Source organism: Mauremys reevesii, linkage group 16 (genome assembly GCF_016161935.1).
Source record: "Mauremys reevesii isolate NIE-2019 linkage group 16, ASM1616193v1, whole genome shotgun sequence".
NCBI lineage: Eukaryota > Metazoa > Chordata > Testudines > Geoemydidae > Mauremys > Mauremys reevesii.
The window spans coordinates 41,696,253-41,714,057 of NC_052638.1; the positions used below are offsets into that span (position 1 = coordinate 41,696,253).

General features: G+C 51.5%; 1 protein-coding gene across 1 annotated transcript in view; it reads left to right on the forward strand.

Annotated features, from left to right (window-relative positions):
- Window positions 1-17,805, forward strand: part of SNTB2 (syntrophin beta 2) — a 51,991-nt gene that overhangs the window by 28,158 nt on the left and 6,028 nt on the right. Inside the window, 4 exon segments of the mRNA XM_039502871.1 lie at window positions 3,364-3,574; window positions 6,851-6,993; window positions 10,891-11,087; window positions 17,004-17,188. Of these exon segments, the coding sequence (XP_039358805.1) occupies window positions 3,364-3,574; window positions 6,851-6,993; window positions 10,891-11,087; window positions 17,004-17,188 (736 nt within the window).

Here is a 17,805-nt window from a genome sequence, read left to right on the forward strand (position 1 = left end):
GCTCTGAGAGTTGGGTTTGTCATTAGAGGGAGGAAATGACACTAATCACTTCCCCTTGTTTTCCTCGTATCTGTCATTACCTATGCAAAGCCCTCCCCTGGGTGCTAGGGACCAGGGAAATGCTGACAGGCTCTCACTGATGGGGAAGTTGCTATAGCTAAAAGCACTGAATCTTCAGGGGGTTGTGCTGCCCCAGGACACTGCTGTAGGGCTGATTACCTGATCTCCTGGGCCAAGCAGCTCTGACACTTTTATTGCAGGACCAGTTTCCAAGGTGGTGTCCCTTCACTGTCCCATGCTCCCCACATACCCCTGCTGGGAGGCTGCCTCCCCTGCAGCTCTTGGGAACAGGCGTGGCCAAGCTACAGGGTTTTTGCAGCATGCAGGCTGACTTTGCAGGACTCTCCCTCAATGCTCCCACAAGAAGATCTTGTCCAGGAATAGTTTGACTTGGTACCTTTGCCCCACCAGCATCTCTGTCCTGGCACAGAGTTGGTCCGCGATGGAAATGACTAAGGTTTCCGGCCTGTGCATCCCTTTCTGAACAGGGCAGAATCTCCCTTGCAGACTCCTCTTAACTAGGTGGTGGGGAATGTAATGCCATCTCTGCCGAGTCTTCTGCCCCTTTGCTTTAAGCTGCACAACTTGGCGCACTTTTGCGTTGGTGGTGGACATGTGAAAGAGCTGTAATGGCTTCAGTACTAACATGATGGGGGGGAGGGGGGGCAGGTAAATAGCATGGAATTAAATTGCTGGAAATGTACATGGACGAGTAAGAGCTAACTGCTCATATGTCCTGAACTCAGAACAGTATTTGCTCTCAACTGGGAGAGACCGCTTCCACGGAGCAATAGGCACTCCCGAGGCTAGCATGTCTGGTGTAAGGTGAGCCACCCTTCCCAGCACTGCTGGCATTTTCAGCACCATGTCCTAATGCTGGGAGGTTTTCCTGGGGCTGAGCTATCCAAGGCCCCTTGGCACTGGCACCAGTGCCAAGAATGGGAGTGGGATACTGTAGCTGGACGAGAATGCAGTATCAGTGTAAATAAGTGGCCAAGAGCATAACGATGGATTTGTCTGTCCTTGGAGAGCCAGCAAGCAACCCAGTCTGCATAGCTGTGAAAAGCCAAGTGAGCTCTGACATGCACACTGCTGACCTGGAGGGCTTGTGCCGAAATGCCTCCCCTGTAGCTTGTGTGGGAGGAGGAGCGTAGTCCAAGGGTACATCTACACTTCAATCAAAACCCCATGGCACAGAGTCCCAGACCCTAGGGCAATTGGCTGTGGCACTAAGAACTGCAGTGTAGACACTGAGACCCCATGTATGGGGAGGGTCTCAGAGCCTGGCTTCCAGCCTGAGCCCAACCAACTAGACTGCAATTTTTAGCCCCACAAGCCATAGTCAGCTGACCTGGGCCACCGGTCTTTTATTGCAGTGTGGTGTACCCCAGGTGTCTGGGTCTGCTGTGCTGCTTCTGTGTCCTTGCAAGACTGAATTTCCAGCACTGGAGCATTCCCAAAGCTGCGGCCTGGTACCAAGAAAGCGTTAAAAGTAGCAGCAGTTCACAAAGGGCTCAGGCCAGGATTGTCCCTGGGCTAGCACGATAGCGATGTTTGCTGAGATCATGGGCTTCCTGGCACCATTCACAATTCACTGCATAGTGCTGCTGGTTACTAAGCAAGTCTATATCCCTGGGTTCCCAGGCAAGCGGCACCCTGGCAAGTAGAACTTTCCAGCCAGACTCAAGCGCAAAGGCTCCCTATCTCCCAGAACTTGACAAGGAGGTGAGCCTCTGAGGAGCTGTGACACCAAAGGTCTGAGCCATGCTCTGGACCTGGACAAAGGCAGCACCAATTCCCTGTCTAGGCTCCTGCAGCACAGGCAAGTGGAAGGGCAGAGAGTTGTCCTGGGGTTCCGATCAGGATCAGAGTGAACTGCATTTAGTCGGTGTTTGGAGAATGTAAATCCAATTACCCAACCCCCGCTCATCCAGGTGGAAATAAGCTGCTGCTGCAAAAGGCTTTTGTCACGCTGTATCTGCTGCCTCTCCAGAGTTCTGCAGCAGGATTTCTGCACTGCCTTTGCATGCTGGTGGTTTCCCGCGAGGAGCGGTGCACACGCTCCTGTCTCAAAACTAGCCAGCCCCAATGTACTTTTAAGCACACGGACTCGTTTCTACATGTTCTTTGGTTTCACGCCTGCTTCTCTGTTGTGCTAAGAGGGTGGTAGGCAGCTTGCCTTTGGGTGGCATTTGTGCAACTTCCATTCCGCTTAACAGCCCATCTTGGACGTTTTGCAGTTACAATCTCGTCCCTGTAGCTGCTTGTCAACAGGTGATTGTCCCCAAAGTCCAGCTGGGCTCCTAATTTGCCGTCAGTCTAATTAATAGCTCTGTACTATGCACACATCCCCAGATCCAAGAAGGTAACTGTGGAGAAAGGACTGTTAGCTTTAACGGATTATGGGAATTGTTGGCTTTCAGAAGGCTCCCGTTGCATCCTGAGTTAGGCATCAAAAGGGCATCATAAGGAGCAGATGTGTCTGCAGCAGTTTGGCAGGGCTAGTCTGTTCTGGGTTCTGTAGCTACTGAGTGAAGGGCAGAGGAGATGAGTTGTGTGTGTGCTGCACCTGCATTCCAGGGAGGGAAGAGATGCCAGCTCGCCCTTTAGTATCTGTCTATCTCATAGCCTGTGCCTGAGCAATTGGATGAGAAGCCAGGCAGGGATCTGGGCTGGGCACCCCCACTGCTCTGAGGGATGCTGAGCTGCCGCAGGAAGGTTCCTGCAGGAACCTGGGTGCCCTTGCTGCCCCCAAAACCCTCTGAGTGCCGGCAAGCGCTGGGCCAGTGCTCGCTTTCTTCCTAAGCTCTCAGATGTTGCATCAGCTCCTGGCAGGGCTTCCTGACAGCTAAGATTAGGAAGCTCTGTGATCTTTTAATCAGTGGCACAGCTTCTCAGCCAGCTGACGGAGAGAATGATTCATGAGGCATCCCCCTGCTCTAGCAGAGCGGGGATCATCACTGCCTCCGAGGCTGCGGGTTTCACAAGCACCTGAACAGATGAGTTTCCAGACAGTGCTCTGCCACGCAACACTGGAATTCCATCCTGCCACAGAGCTAACTTTGCCCTACCCTCCGTCCCTGTGGTGAAGTCTATGTGAGCGCTGCCTGGGCTGCTCGTAGCTGACCCCAGCCAGGGGCCCTCCCTAGCAGACACCAAAAGGTTTGAGTGTTTCATGTGTACTTTTCTTGGGGAGCCAAACCCCATTGATGTAGGGAGTGTCTGTTGCAGGGCTTCCACGTTCCCCCCTCTGCCTTAGCCCTGGCTGCACTTCTCAGCCTAGCTCTGTCTCTTCCTATTCAGGTTGATAGAGCTGCACTCACCGGACAGCAGAAACACCCTGATCCTGCGGTGCAAAGACACAGCGACAGCACACTCCTGGTTCACGGCCATCCACACCAACATCATGGCCCTCCTCCCTCAGGTGCTAGCTGAACTCAATGCCATGCTAGGTGCCAACAATGCCACAGGAAGTAGCAAGGAGGTCAAACACATCGCTTGGCTGGCGGAACAGGTATGCTGAGATGGAGGGCCCCTGATGTCTTGACCTTATTTGAGTAGAACTCATTTTTACAGGTGTGGTAACAGTGCAGTCTAGCACTCTGCTTAAGGTGTAGCTGTGAAGAGATTAGTTTTCATTGGCAGGCATGGGAGCAGGTCAGCACTGCAGAGATTACAGCACTTCGGTAGTGGCTCGTGTGTTTTCAGTTCTCCTTTCTCCACATACTACTGTGAGCCTAGAAGCCAGCTCAGTAATGGAATCCAGTGGCAGCTGGAGCTGTGGGAGAGACCTGTCCAGGGAGGGATTTGTGCCAATCCAGTTTTGAAAATGTAACTTCTAAAAACATCCTGACCCAATTAACGTTTCAAAGATGGCTTTCATCTCTGCCTGGCAGGCCACAGCTCCAGTAACCCTCCCTTCCTCTGGAGGTGTGGCCCCTACCAACCCTGCAGGGGCATGTGCTGTAGTAGTGTTTGCCTGTTGTAGACAGGACTGTGACCTCCTCACAGGCTTCCCATGCCTGTTGTGGATAGGTTGTGTGCAGGGTTTGTTCTGATTCTCAGCAGTGTCAGTGGAAGCCTGATCTCATTCCTTGCAGCACTAGGATGGTGCTTCAGTCAGCAGCTTTGCATGCATACAGGGCTCCAGACTTTCCCATCCGAGTGTCTGTCCTCTCTCCTTCCCTCAATAATTCATTTCCCCTTTAGTCAAAACCTCACCTGATGCTCTTCCTCTTTATTTAAAGGCACTAGGCGTATGCAGTTGTCTTACTGGCCTCCACATGCAATAAAACACCTCCTTTCTCAGTGGGAGTTCATGCTCCAAGTGCCAATTTCACACTTGATCCTAGGCTGGCAGAGCTTTCTAGATCTGATGCTTGGGTATCTGTGCACCATTGTACATGCACCCCTTGGGTAACTAGACTGGCAGGAAAGGGGTGGCAATGCCATAATCTTAATGGGGATGAAGGATGGTTAAAGCAGAGACCTGGGGTCTGTGCACAGCCCTGTCACTGAGTCACGTGGCTGGGGCAAATCTAGTAATGGGGTTGAGAACCCTCCTTGGAGCTAGGAAAAGTAACTTGCTTATACTGAAATGCTTTGAGATCCTTGGGTACCAGGCGCGATACAAAGCAAAGTGGTGGTGTGGGTAGGAAGACCTGGTAAAGCAAAGGCCATTCCTCACGGGCCAGTGGGAGGGACAGTTGAGGTCCAATGAAAATCTCTGACCCATGGACTTCACAAGATTGCTGGACTTTTCTTGAGGTCCCATACCTGGTGCTCAGCCAGGCTCACAACTATGTTGCTGTGAAACTGGGCCCTGAAACTAATGCAGACAAAGCTACGTGCTCAACCATTGTGAACATGAACACCTCCCCCTCCCCTCCCGTGTCACTGAGCCTGCACTTCCTTCCCGGGTCTGTTCAGTTTCCAGTTAAAGATGTTAAACCTTTGACAGCTCCAAGCTTCCTAGATCCTCTTCAGCGTGACCTGGAGTGTTTGTTTCTGCAGATAAGAGGAGACAAAGGAGAGTCTGTGTGGGTGGAATGTCCTGTGTATTTAAGCCAGTCACTTGATGTCAGCTGTTGGACACCTGGGCTAGTGGCTAAAGCACATGGCCAAGAGTTAGGTCCGGAATCTGCCACAGACCATGGCTTTGGGCAAGTCAGTGACTTTCTGCCTCCACTTCCCACTTTGATGTAGGGGTCATGTTGACCTAACTCCCAGGGTTTGCAAAAGTTAATTTCTGTTGTAAATACTATCAAGCAATGCACTCCTCCTGCGTGCAGTATGAAAACCACAACCTTGCAGAGTTAAAGGGCTGTACGTTGTGCAACAGTGCAGAAAACCCAGCAATGGGAATAGCTTCCCACAAGGTATTCAGGCAGGTGAGCTTTTTAACAGCTAAAGGAAGATAGGCCTATCTCCGCACGGGGCAGAACACTTCCAATGGGATGAGCCTCATAGGCCAGTGGGACTGTGTCCTGTGAAGTGTTGCTGTGACAACAAGGAATTAGTTGTAACATCAGATCAGGGTCCATTGTGCTCACTGTCCCACTACTGCAGGAGGCACTGTGGCTGCCCGTGGTCCCCACACTTGGAACACTGGGATGGCTTTGCCAGAGGAGTCTGCGACTTCAGAAGCACTTGTGAAGCACTTTGCGTTCCACCCCAGGAGCCCAGAGAGGGCTGGCCAGGTTCGCATCAAGCTGGGCTTATACCTCTCTGGGCTGTGCTCCTGTCCTGTTCCCTGCCCCCATGTGATGGGTCATAGTCTGAGTGGGTGGAAGCCAGCGCTCACCCTGCGCGGCTTTCCACTGGGATGGTGAATCCCGTCGATAGGCCTGGGCTCTCCCAGCTGCTGTGCGATAGGACTGACTGACCGCATCTAGCGGTGCCCCCGGGGAGGGATCTGTGCGCAGGTTCTGAGTGTCAGTCTGATGCCCACACAGCATGAGCCCTCAACCATGGGATTTGCCCAGTCACCGAGGAGTTAGAACTATAGTCCCAGACTTGCCCTTACCTGAATTTGCTGATCCCAAAGTTACAGTTTATTCTTGACCTTGTAAGTGTTTTCTTGGCCTGATAAGAGCTGGGCTGTGGCCGTCCTTGGCATGGGATCTCCCGGATGGCTGGGCCCATTAGTGCCTTGCCGGCATTCCTCAGATGATGAGTTAACACCATTCCCACAGGGTCAGATTAGACTCTTCGGTGCCTGCTCCTTAAGGTGCCACTACACAGCCAGGTTATTAATACGGCGCAACAATATGCTGCTTGCTTCAGACAGGGCCTGGCTCCAGGCATGAAGGGAAATCTTCTCTCGTTAATTTTCCAGATTATTTTTTGCCCTAGTGCTGTTGATCTCTGAGTAGATCGCCTCGCCCGGGGAGGGGAGGCAAGCACAAGCATCATGGATTGATTCCACATGGGGTCAGACAAGAGCACTACGGCACATCGCCTGATCCCCGAGTGCCCCACAGAGAGGGGAAGACACTGGGCTCTGCTGCTGGGAGGGAGGGAGAGGCAGGAACTGAGCATAGAAAAACTCCAAACTCGGCTCACTGCTCCTTTCCTCAGTCTGCATTGCCCCGTCTGCTCTGTTACACGGACTCCTTTCCCCTCTGCCACTGGCACATTGTGACTGACTTAACAGATGCACTAATCAGAAATGTCCTTTGGCCCCAGACTGCAGATCTTAGATGCTCTCAAATGAGGATCCTTTGCCCCCAGCGAGCAGCACACACTGCTTCCTGGACTGCATGTTAACAGCTCTCTCGACTTCTTGCAGGCTAGACTAGATGGAGGAAGGCAGCAGTGGCGGCCCATCCTCATGGCTATGACCGAGAAGGACTTGCTGCTCTATGATTGTATGCCCTGGACAAGAGACGCATGGGCATCACCTTGCCACAGCTACCCTCTTGTTGCTACCAGGTAAGATCCAAGCCTCCAAGTTGCCTCGAGGGACATTTCTTTGATGACCTAAACCCTGCCCCGTAGAGTGAAAGCCTTTCCCGCTGAGCGCTTTTCACCCACCAGGCCCCAAGCGCTTTGTAAAGCTGCAGCTTTCCAGGAAACTGAGGCACAGAGTTGGGACGTGACTTCCCCAGTGTCATACAGTGAGTCTGACTGCTAGGATCAGACCTCTGGCCTCTACCCAGTTTTCAGTCTGCTAAATCACAGCTGCCTCAGCCCACAGCTCCAGCCAGGGCATTGCTGGAATAACCTGGCTTGGGTCCTTTCTTGTTTTGCTGCTGCATAGTCCTCTCAGCAGCTCCTTACCTGGCTGCTGGAAGTAGGGTTGCCAACTGTCTAACCACACAAACCCAAACACCCTTGCCCTGCTCTGTGGCCCCGCCCCTTCTCTGAGGCCCCACCCCCTCACTCCAGCCCTCCTCCCTCCCTTGCTTGCTCTCCTCTGCCCTCACTCAATTTCACTGCGCTGAGGCAGAGGGGGATGGTGCGGGCTCTGGGCTGGGCCAAGGGGTTCAGAGTATGGAAGGGGGTTGCGGGCTGAGCCTGGGGCAGGGGATTGGGGTGCAGGAGCTGCAGAGTTGGTGCTTGAGGCTTGGGCATGGGCAGCGCACGGACAGACACACACGCACCCCGCGGCCTCAGGAACATGCCGGATGCTTCTGGGAGTGGTGCGGGGCCAGGACAGGCAGAGAGCCTGCCTTAGCCCCTGTGTGCTGCTAGACTTTTAGTGGCTTAAAATCTCCCACTTTGGCTTCAGTAGCCTCTGGGAGATGGAGCCTGATTCCAGGAGACTCCCAGTGAAACCGGAAGGGTTGGCAACACTAGCTGGGGCATGAGAGCCCTGCTCCTTTCTGTGCTGAGCCTGAGATGAGAGTGCCAGTGCGCACACATCACTGCTGGTGGGCCAGGGCCCTAGGATGTGAGCATTTAAATACTAGTCCAGTCACTTCCCTAACTGTATTATCAGTCAGTTGGCCACTTTGCTCCAAGCATTGGGCTGCTTTTCCTTTTAACTGCAACCTGGAACTTCTTTCCATTGCAGTGACAGGATTTCCTTAGTGTAGGACGACTTCCACCTGGTCAAACCCCACTGCTCTGGCAGGGGTCCCACCTGCAGAGTAACTGTCAGGTTTGGATTCCCATTCCAAGGGTGATGGGTGGCACTTGTGTTTGGCCAGCGACAGCTGGGGGAGTGCTAATCAGAGCAGCTGAGGCAGCCCTCCCACAAACGTTGCTCAGCAGCAGGACTGCCAATAGCCATTACCCCTCTGGCAAATCAGCAGAGACTGGGCTGCTCTTCCTGGTAGCAAGTGAGAGAGTCAGGGGAGGGCTAGCTGTGCTCAGGCCATCCCTCTCTCAGCCACCTCTGATAAATCACCTGGTAAAAGGCCACTTTCTTCCAGTTGCTCTTGTTGGGCCCATAACTCTGATTCTTTTTCTAAGGCCTGGTCTACACTGGGGAGGGGGGTCGAACTAAGGGACGTGACTTCAGCTACGTGAATAGCGTAGCTGAAGTCGAACTACCTTAGTTCGACGGACTTACCCGTCCTGACGCCACGGGATCGAACTCCGCGGCTCCCCCGTCGACTCCGCCACCGCCGTTCGCAGTGGTGGAGTTCCGGAGTCGACGGGAGCGCATCCGGAGTTCGAACTATCGCGTCTAGATTAGACGCGATAGTTCGAACTCCGAGAAGTCGAACTCTCCGTGTCGACCCGTGCGGTAGGTATGGACCTACCCTTAATGTGGCCAGCAGCCCAGAGTAACCCTGTAATAAGCCATTGTGTGTGTCCCAGCCCTCCCAGGAGCCGTAAGCCAGCAAGGCACTGGGCATTGCTGGGGGAGAGAGATCGCAAACTCCCAGGGATTCTGCAAGACAGTGACGTTCTTTGTAAATGACACGGAATGCTCAAGCTGAAGGATGAGACAGACTTAGCAGTAGGCACTCAACACTAATACAGAGCTGCAAACATTCCAGCTCCTGAGGAGTTTGCTTACAGCATAAGAGCCTTTCTGTAAACTAATGCACTCCTGCTTTGAGCACTGAGAGAATGAGTCCCTGCCTCTCCCAGCCCTGCCACGGCGTTCATTCCAGTCCACACAGAACCCAGCCCTGTGGCCCAAGCACAGACCAAGAGGCAAAGGTGGCCACCATGAAGCTCTGGCTACTAGAATACCATGAACAGCCAATGCTCACCTGGAAATCAGGCTGACCAGTGTCGGTATCCCTGCTAAGGACTGCGAAACCAGTCTTGGCTGCCTGGCAGCATCTGCAGAAAGCATGTGCTGCTGCTGGAGTCCACACCAAACTTTAGCCTTCTCTGTGGTGACCTCAGTGTCGTTATTGCCCTGCCAACTCCTTCCATGATGATCTATGGGGCAGGGTGCATGTGTGTTCTCCTCCCAGGCCCACTCTTGCCACCTGTCCTGCAAGTGAAAGGGAGCAGAGCATGGTGTGCTGACAAGCCTGTATTTCAGACAGCCATTACAGCCTCCAAAACAAGAGGGTTTTGTTGTTGTTGGGGCAGGGAGCGCAGCTGCTGTGATCAGAGCGGGGGTCCCCTGACATAGGAGGGGCTGCAGGCTCTCGGCATGGTGAGATGTCTGCATGCATCTTGCGTTGGGCTGCTTGAGTGCTGGGAGGGGGCTCTTGGCTACTTACCTTTTCATTTCTAGCCCTGTCTCCCTGAGAGGAGTCCTGGCTTTGCTACTCTGCTAGCAGCCTGAATCCAGCCTTGCTGGGAGCTGGAGGGGCTGTCATGCTGCCAGAGAAATGGTTTGGCCTGCCTGAGCAGGCTCCGTGGGGCCTTGGTGTCGTGTTCGCATCCGTTGCTCAAGCCTTCCTGTGACGCCCATAGGGGCGTGTGCAGGTCCTGCCACTGGATCAGTTCATGTTCCCTGCCAAGCCTTCAGCAGCCAGGACCATAGGAGGGAAACATTCCTCTAGCCTGAGCATTTCTATAACATCTGGCTTGAGGCCTCCTGGAACAGGCTGATCCCTGCTTGGCATCTGCAGACTCAGGGCGTCTTGCCCATTGTGCCATGTTGCTGCTCAGTTTGTCACCTGCCACCTCCACAGGGCTGGGCTCCAGCTGTCTGGTTCCAAGCAGCCCTTGGCTGCACCAGCTGAGAGGACGGAGGGGAGCTAGCTGCATCTCTCTAGTGCATCTGCCCAGAGAACCCCCAGCCCTGTGCACTAAGGAGTATGCCTTTGCCAGCCTGCTGCCCATGGAAGGGGAGAGCAGTTTAACTAGTGTTAATTGTGTTACTGCCCATCTCCCCAGGGCACTGCCTCGTGTGTGTCTAATGCCTCGCTCAGCCTGTGAGCAATGTCTCCCTAGTCTGCTCTGACCTTCTCCATCGCTGCCTGGCGGCTGCTCTGGTGGACAGATTTCTGAGGCGCCCCGGGTCCATTGACAGAGAGGAGGCTGTGAGATGGGAGGTGGCGGCGGATCGAGCTGGGAGTGGCTGGTCTGGTTGGTGCTGGGTTTTCCCCACGTGACACATGACTGACTGGGTGTTGGATGTGTGCACTGGGGAAAGGTGAGTGTTGTGTGGCCCATGCATGTGGCTTCCCCAGGTCACTGTCCAGGAGCAAGTTTGCTCAAACAGTGGCTTACGAGCAGCGTAAGTCACAGCTCGGCCACTCACCAGCCAATAAATCTGAATGAATGAATGAACAAAAGCAGCATCCTCCCACAGAGACCTCCCTCCCTCCTGGCCCCATGATAAAGGTTTGTTAATGAACCACAGCTTGCTCCCCCCCATGTTGGGAAGCAGCAGTGTCCTGGAACGATGTCTCCCTGGCCACTGTGCAGTCACACTGGTTTCCCTCTTCTCTCCCATGTGATCCGCAGGCTGGTTCACTCTGGCTCCGGGCGCAGATCACCTTCTCCAGGATCCGAGCTCACCTTTGCAACGAGGACAGGCTCTCGCCAGGGCATTGAAATGCACGTTTTCAGGGTGGAGACGCATCGGGACCTCTCCTCCTGGACCAGGATGCTAGTTCAGGGCTGCCACACTGCTGCGGAGCTGATAAAGGAGGTGTCCGTAGGTACGCTGGGGGGGCAGTAACTGTCTGCAGCCCCACTGCTCCTTCCTGAGTTGCTCAACTGCCAAGCAATCAGTTGATCACCTACTCTCTGGGACTGGGTCTCAGCAGCTCTCTCTAGCTGAGCAGAGGCAGGCCTGTGAGGGCTTGGATGGGGGGCTGCTTAGCTTTCACAAACACACGAGAGAGAGTTGTGGGACATGGTTTGGAATTAAGACTCATGAGGGACACAAGAAAAGTAAGTGTGGGAAACTTAACACTAAGGCGCCCAGTCTGCATAGCCTGGAGTCTCGGCTCAGTGACTGCGCTTCTGGAGGTCATGCTTGGGCCATGTGGACTGCACAGAGCTCTGGGTCTTGGATGGGGGGGTGTCCTCTGCTATAACCGAGGTTCTCTTGCTAGTCTGTAACAGAGCCCAGGTCCAGTTGGAGTGAATCCCTTGCCCTTCTCTACCTCTTTACATGGGAAGATCTGAATGCTTTCATGTGCTCAGAGATGGCCAGTGTCCCACCGGAGCTGAGGCTAGTGTGAGGTGATGGTAGTGATAGTGCAGTGAAACTGGAAGGCTGATTACAGTTCACGCCTAACTGGTTGGTGGAGCAGCCTAATCAAAAGGAAGCCAATTATCTCTCAGCCCCAGGTGGTGCACAACATATCTTCATTGCCTCGGCACTGCCAAGTTTGTGCTGGTTTTTTGAGTTATGTGGAATGTGTGGCTCTCTTGGTAGGCAGACAAGCCTGAGTGGAAAGTTTTAACCATCTGGACTCTGGCCATTGGTCCATCTCCCCAGTGTAAGGACAGCATCACTAATATCCGGAGGTGCTGTGACCACAGTGTGATTGGCAGAATCTGTAATTCTGAGACATGCTTCTGGCATGCAGCTGGAGCGGAGTGCTGGGAAAGCCAGCTTTGTTCCTGCATTCTGAACACGTGAGGCTGCCCGTAAATTTGAGAACAGAGAGGCCCTGGGCATGGAAATCATTTCAGCCAGTGGGGGTGTGAAGTGGCCCATGTGCACTTAAAAAACCCAGTCTCAGCCTTGCTAGCTGGAGTCTTCCAGTTTGGGGGTGGGAGAGGGCTCAACAGCAGAGAGATAGAAACAGCCAAAAATGAAGTTCTAGGCCAGGGTAGGCAACCTATGGCATGCGTGCCGAAGGCGGCACGCGAGCTGATTTTCAGTGGCACTCACACTGCCCGGGTCTTGGCCACCGGTCCGGGGGGCTCTGCATTTTAATTTAATTTTAAATGAAGCTTCTTAAACATTTTAAAAACCTTATTTACTTTACATACAACAATAGTTTAGTTATATATAATAGACTTCTAGAAAGAGACCTTCTAAAAATGTATGACTGGCACGCGAAACCTTAAATTACAGTGAATAAAAGAAGACTCAGCAACACCACTTCTGAAAGGTTGCCGACCTCTGTTCTAGGCTGAGAGGTTTGGGTCAGTCTGTTACCTATGGCTTAAGCTCCCTCTAGTGTTCAGAAGAGAATAGCACCCATTCTACAAGTCCTTCCCCCTTTTGAAGACTCTAATTGTTATTTCTGAGCCTCTTGCTTGCCACAATCATCTTACTGGGAAAAGCTAATGTGAGGTGGCAGGCCAGCTTTCATCCTGCTGCAATAGCAGCTTAATTGCTGCAAGGAGAATATTGGCTTGGGAGCCAGCCCCTTCCACAAGCACTACTACAGCCCTCTGCATGATGGTCCTGCGAGTTTTGTGCGAAGGGGCCCTTCAGCCAGTTCTTTCCATCAGGAACCCTCTCCCTAAAGGCCATACTCTCGTGCAGTCTGCCTGCTCCCCCGCATGCCTTATCCTTCAGCATCTGTAATGGCAGCTGTCTTGTTGGCAGTAGGCGCTCTGTGATGTATCAGGCACCCCAGAGCCTTGTGTGGTGCCAGTTGAGGTAATAAAATTGCTGCCACAAGCAGAAAGATTCCAGATGCCACTAGGTATCAAAAACAGAGCATCTGAAAAATAGGCTGTGTGCTAGGGAAAGCTGCTCACGTTGGGACCATGCAGAAGTGATGGGCTTCTTTTGAGGTTAGGCTAAGGAGCAGTTAATAATCTTGTGTTGGTTGCATGATATACACTCCTTCAAACAAAACCCAAGAATGTGCTGCTGATTGGTTTAGCAATAGAAATCTGGCTGGTGAAAACCAGGGCTAGACATGGCAGCAAAGGGAAGACTTGGTGGGAGAGCAGGCTTGGCTGGCCTTGTAGTATTTCACAGGTGAACCAGAAACACCTGAGTGATGTCACACATTTCAGATTCCCCCACACACACCCTCTGTTATAGACAAATGCAAGTCCCCTGATACTGCACACAACTGCTTGAAGTCTTTCAAAAACAGGACCTGATACATGACTGCTGACAGGGAGTGGCTCTCAGTGAGTGAACAAGTTCCACAAGCCTCAGATGTGACAGGCAATCTGGGCAAAAAGTAAAAATCTAGGGGGGAGTGATGGACTTGTCCCTTTTTGGCTGCTTTCTAATCTGTTAAAGGCCTGTGTGGGGAGGTGGGACGGGGAGTTGAATCTACTTTGTTTTTCCCCATTGGAAATTCAAGTCTTACCTATCCTGGTTTCCTGGGAGACTTCGAATGTCTGGAGAACTGGTAGGATTGATATGCCATGCAAGTAAACTTTGGTTGAGGTGGGAATGGATTTTTATTGAAACTGTTGCACAGTTTTATTAACTCAAAGGCCTAAAAATAGTTGGGAGAAAAGCGTTTTTTGAAGATTCAGGTCCCGCTCTAACATAAGTCCTGAAAAAGGTTCACATTCTATCCTGAGTCCTCCAGGAAAGATTGAATAGCCATGATAGCATGACTAACAGTAAAAGACAAGTAGAAAAACAACTTTTAAAAATGCTTTCAGGTCATCTTTATATATCCCAAACCTAAGTCTTGTCCTTCTTGTTCCCCTTGATAGGAGAGTCCAGAACAGACTAATGGTCTCTCTGATCCCTGATCATTACTGTGAGATCTTTGTCCACAGTGAGCAGAGAAACCCCAGAGAGCTTTCTTTTCATGTTTAAGTATTGGATGAGATGGGTTTCGGAAAGGGACTGGAGAGCGGCAGGCAGGCCTAGACTGACAGGCTAAGCCACCGCCCTGTGCATTCTTGGTGAGTTAGTTCATCCTATGTTCCCCGCCCCTCTCGCTGCCAAGCTGTGAAGGCACAAACCGAGCAATCATGCTCTTCCTGGGCGCAGATCCTGTGTCATGCTGGTGCCTCAAGGATGTTCCAGGTTGAGCTGCCCCCATGCTGTCCTGGGACACAGCCAGAGTGGGTCTGACAGATGCACCATCCCAGGCTCCAGCAGGATATTAGTCATCCTGCACCCATCTAGTTACATGATTGAAATCCCAGGCTTTCTGCTTTTCTGAGCTGCTTCCTCTGCTAGTGTCCTCACCATGCTGCTGCTTTGGCTTTCCTGAGGTATTTCTTCCCTCGGCGCCATCTGCCAGTCTCTGCTCCTTGGTTCTAGCTGTAGCAGGTGACAGCATCCCTGTCCCAGAGATGTCTGCTCTGAACCCCGCACGGTCCCCAGTCCCTTCCCTTTTTCTGTGCAGTGGTTCCATTTGTGTGCTCTCTGGGCTGTCGGCAGCATGGTGAATTTCCCGGCTCCCCAAAGGGCACTGCCAGTCTCATCCAGGGAACACCCTGGTGTCCCTTGCTGATGCTTTTATATGCTAGGTACACAATGGCATGGACTCAAATAATGCTCCTGTGTGAATTCACAGAGCAGCAGATGTGTCCCTTGCAATTCCGTGGGCAGCCTGATTTCACACTGGCCCAGCCTGTAGCATTAATGGTACAGCTGATGCACTAGCGTGGAAATGCTTCACCTTCACTACACACATCCAGGTCAGTTTGGTCACTCTCCTGCACCCATCCAAGGGTGAGTAGACCCCTTCTCTGCCCTTGTGCTCACAATGAGCACAGAAGGAGCACTCAAGGATAAGGCCATTGCAGAGAAACTAAATGAATTCTTTGCATCAGTCTTCATGGCTGAGGATGTGAGGGAGATTCCCAAACCTGAGCCATTCTTTTTAGGTGACAAATCTGAGGAACTGCCCCAGATTGAGATGTTAGAGGAGGTTTTGGAACAAATTGATCAATTAAACAGTAATAAGTCACCAGGACAAGATGATATTCACCCAAGAGTTCTGAAGTAGCTCAGATGTGAAATTGTAGAACTAACTGTAGTTGGTAACCTATCATTTCAATCAGCTTCTGTACCAAATGACTGAAGGATAGCTAATGTGATTCCAATTTTTAAAAAGGGCTGCCGGGGTCACCTCTGGAATTACAGGCCAGTAACTGTGACTTCAGTACCAGGCAAACTGGTTGAAACTATAGTAAAGAACAAAATTATCAGACACATAGATGAACGTAATTTGTTGGAAGAGTCAACATGTTTTTTGTAAAGGGAAATCATGCCTCGCTTATCTACTAAAATTCTTTGAGGGGGTCAACAAGCATGCGGACAAAGGAGATCCAGTGGATATAGTGTACTTAGATTTTCAGAAAGCTTTAGACAAGATCCCTCACCAAAGGCTCTTAAGCAAAGTAAGATGTAATGGGATAAGAGGGAAGGTCCTGTCATGTATCGGTAACTGGTTAAAAGATGGGAAACAAAGGGTAGGAATAAATGGTCAGTTTTCAAAATGGAGAGAGGTAAAAAGTGGTGTCCCCCAGGGGTCTGTACTGGGCCCAGTCCTATTCAACATATTCATAAATGGTCTGGAAAAAGGGGTGAACAGTCAGGTGGCAAAATGTGCAGATGTTACAAAGCTACTCAAGATAGTTAAGTCCCAGGCAGATTCCGAAGTGCTACAAAAGGATCTGTCAAAACTGGGTGACTGGGCAACAAAATGGCAGATGAAATTCAATGTTGATAAATGCAAAGTAATGCACATTGGAAAATGTCATCCCAACTATACATATAAAACGATGGGGTCTAAATCAGCTGTTACCACTCAAGACCGAGATCTGGGAGTCATTGTGGATAAGTCTCTGAAATCATCCACTCAATGTGCAGCAACAGTCAAAAAAGCGAACAGAATGTTGGGAATCATTAAGAAAGGGATAGATAAGACAGAAAATATGATATTTCCTATATATAAATCCATGGTATGTCCACATCTTGAATGCTGCATGCAGATGTGGTTGCCATATCTCAGAAAAGATGTATTGGAATTAGAAAAAGTTCAGAAAAGGGCAACAAAAATGATTAGGGGTCTGGAACAGCTGCCATATGAGGAGAGATTAATAAGACTGGGACTTTTCAGCTTGGAAAAAAGACAACTAAGGGGGGATATGATAGAGGTCTATTAAAATTATGACTGATGTGGAGAAAGTAGATAAGGAAGTGTCATTTACTCTTCCTCATAACACAAGAACTAGGGGTCACCAAATGAAATTAATAGGCAGCAGGTTTAAAACAAACAAAAGGAAGTATTTTTTCATACAATGCACAGCCAGCCTGTGGAACGCCTTGTCAGAGGAAGTTGTGAAGGCCAAGACTATACCAGGGTTCAAAAAAGAACTAGATAAATTCCTGGAGGTTAGGTCCATCAATGGCTTTTAGCCAGGAGGAGAAGGGATGGTGTCCCTAGCCTCTGTTTGCCAGAAGCTGGGAATGGACGACAGGGGATGGATCACTTGATTCCCTGTTCTGTTCATTCCCTCTGGGGCACCTGCCATTGGCCACTGTTGGAAGACAGGATACTGGGCTTGGTGGACATTTGGTCTGACCCAGTCTGGCCGTTCTTATATTCTTAATGTTGGGACACAGGGTCCAGTACAGCGGTTGCAGGCTCTGTCTTTGAAGGGGGGGGGGCTAGGGGGCATGTTCTCTGAGCTGGCTGGCTGCTTCTCAGGTTCTGTGCTCTGTTTCTGTGCAGGCTGCACTTTGAATGGTCAGGAGGTGAAGCTCACAGTCCATTATGAAAATGGATTCACTCTCTCCAGGGAGGAGGCAGGCTCCAGTCGCACCCTGTTCCTCTACCCCTTTGAGAAGCTTAGAGTGTCTGCAGATGATGGCATCAGGAACCTCTACTTGGATTTTGGTGGCCCTGAGGGGGAGCTGGTGAGAATGGGGCTGAGGATGTGCCGTGATGTGTATTTTGTGGAGTGGGAAGGATTCGGGCTTGTCTGTTATCAAACTACTGTGTGACTTGAGTTAATTTCAGGTGCTCAAAGCCTGTCTCTCCCATCCCACCCCCTGTGGCCCTCACCTGCCCTGGGAGATTCCACTCTCACAAGCTGGGTACCATTGGGCCAAAGGATCCCTGTCTGCTTAGACATAGCAGGAAAGCCAGTCCTTCCCACACCATGCTGGTGGCTGATCCCTAATCATTACCGTGCAGACACCTCACTCCCAGATCCCAAGGGGCAGGTGGATTGAGAGTCTGTTGCTTGTTGAAGCCAGACTGAGCAGTGTGGCCTCATGGTGATTACAGGGCCCTCGGTGCTTTGGGCCCAGCTTTTCCATCACCTTTGGAATTGGGGGTGTGGGATTGGCGGTTCCCAGGGGGAAAGCCCAGCTCAGGATCTGCTCTTCCCTGCTGTGTGAGAAGCTCTTTGTAACCATTGGGCTCTGTGGTTGAGTGGGAGCTGAAAACCCTGTCTTGGGGTGGTTTGTTTGCAATCTACACTGACACTTCTGCTCCAAGTAGAGCCCTGTGCTATGTGTGGGACTGACAG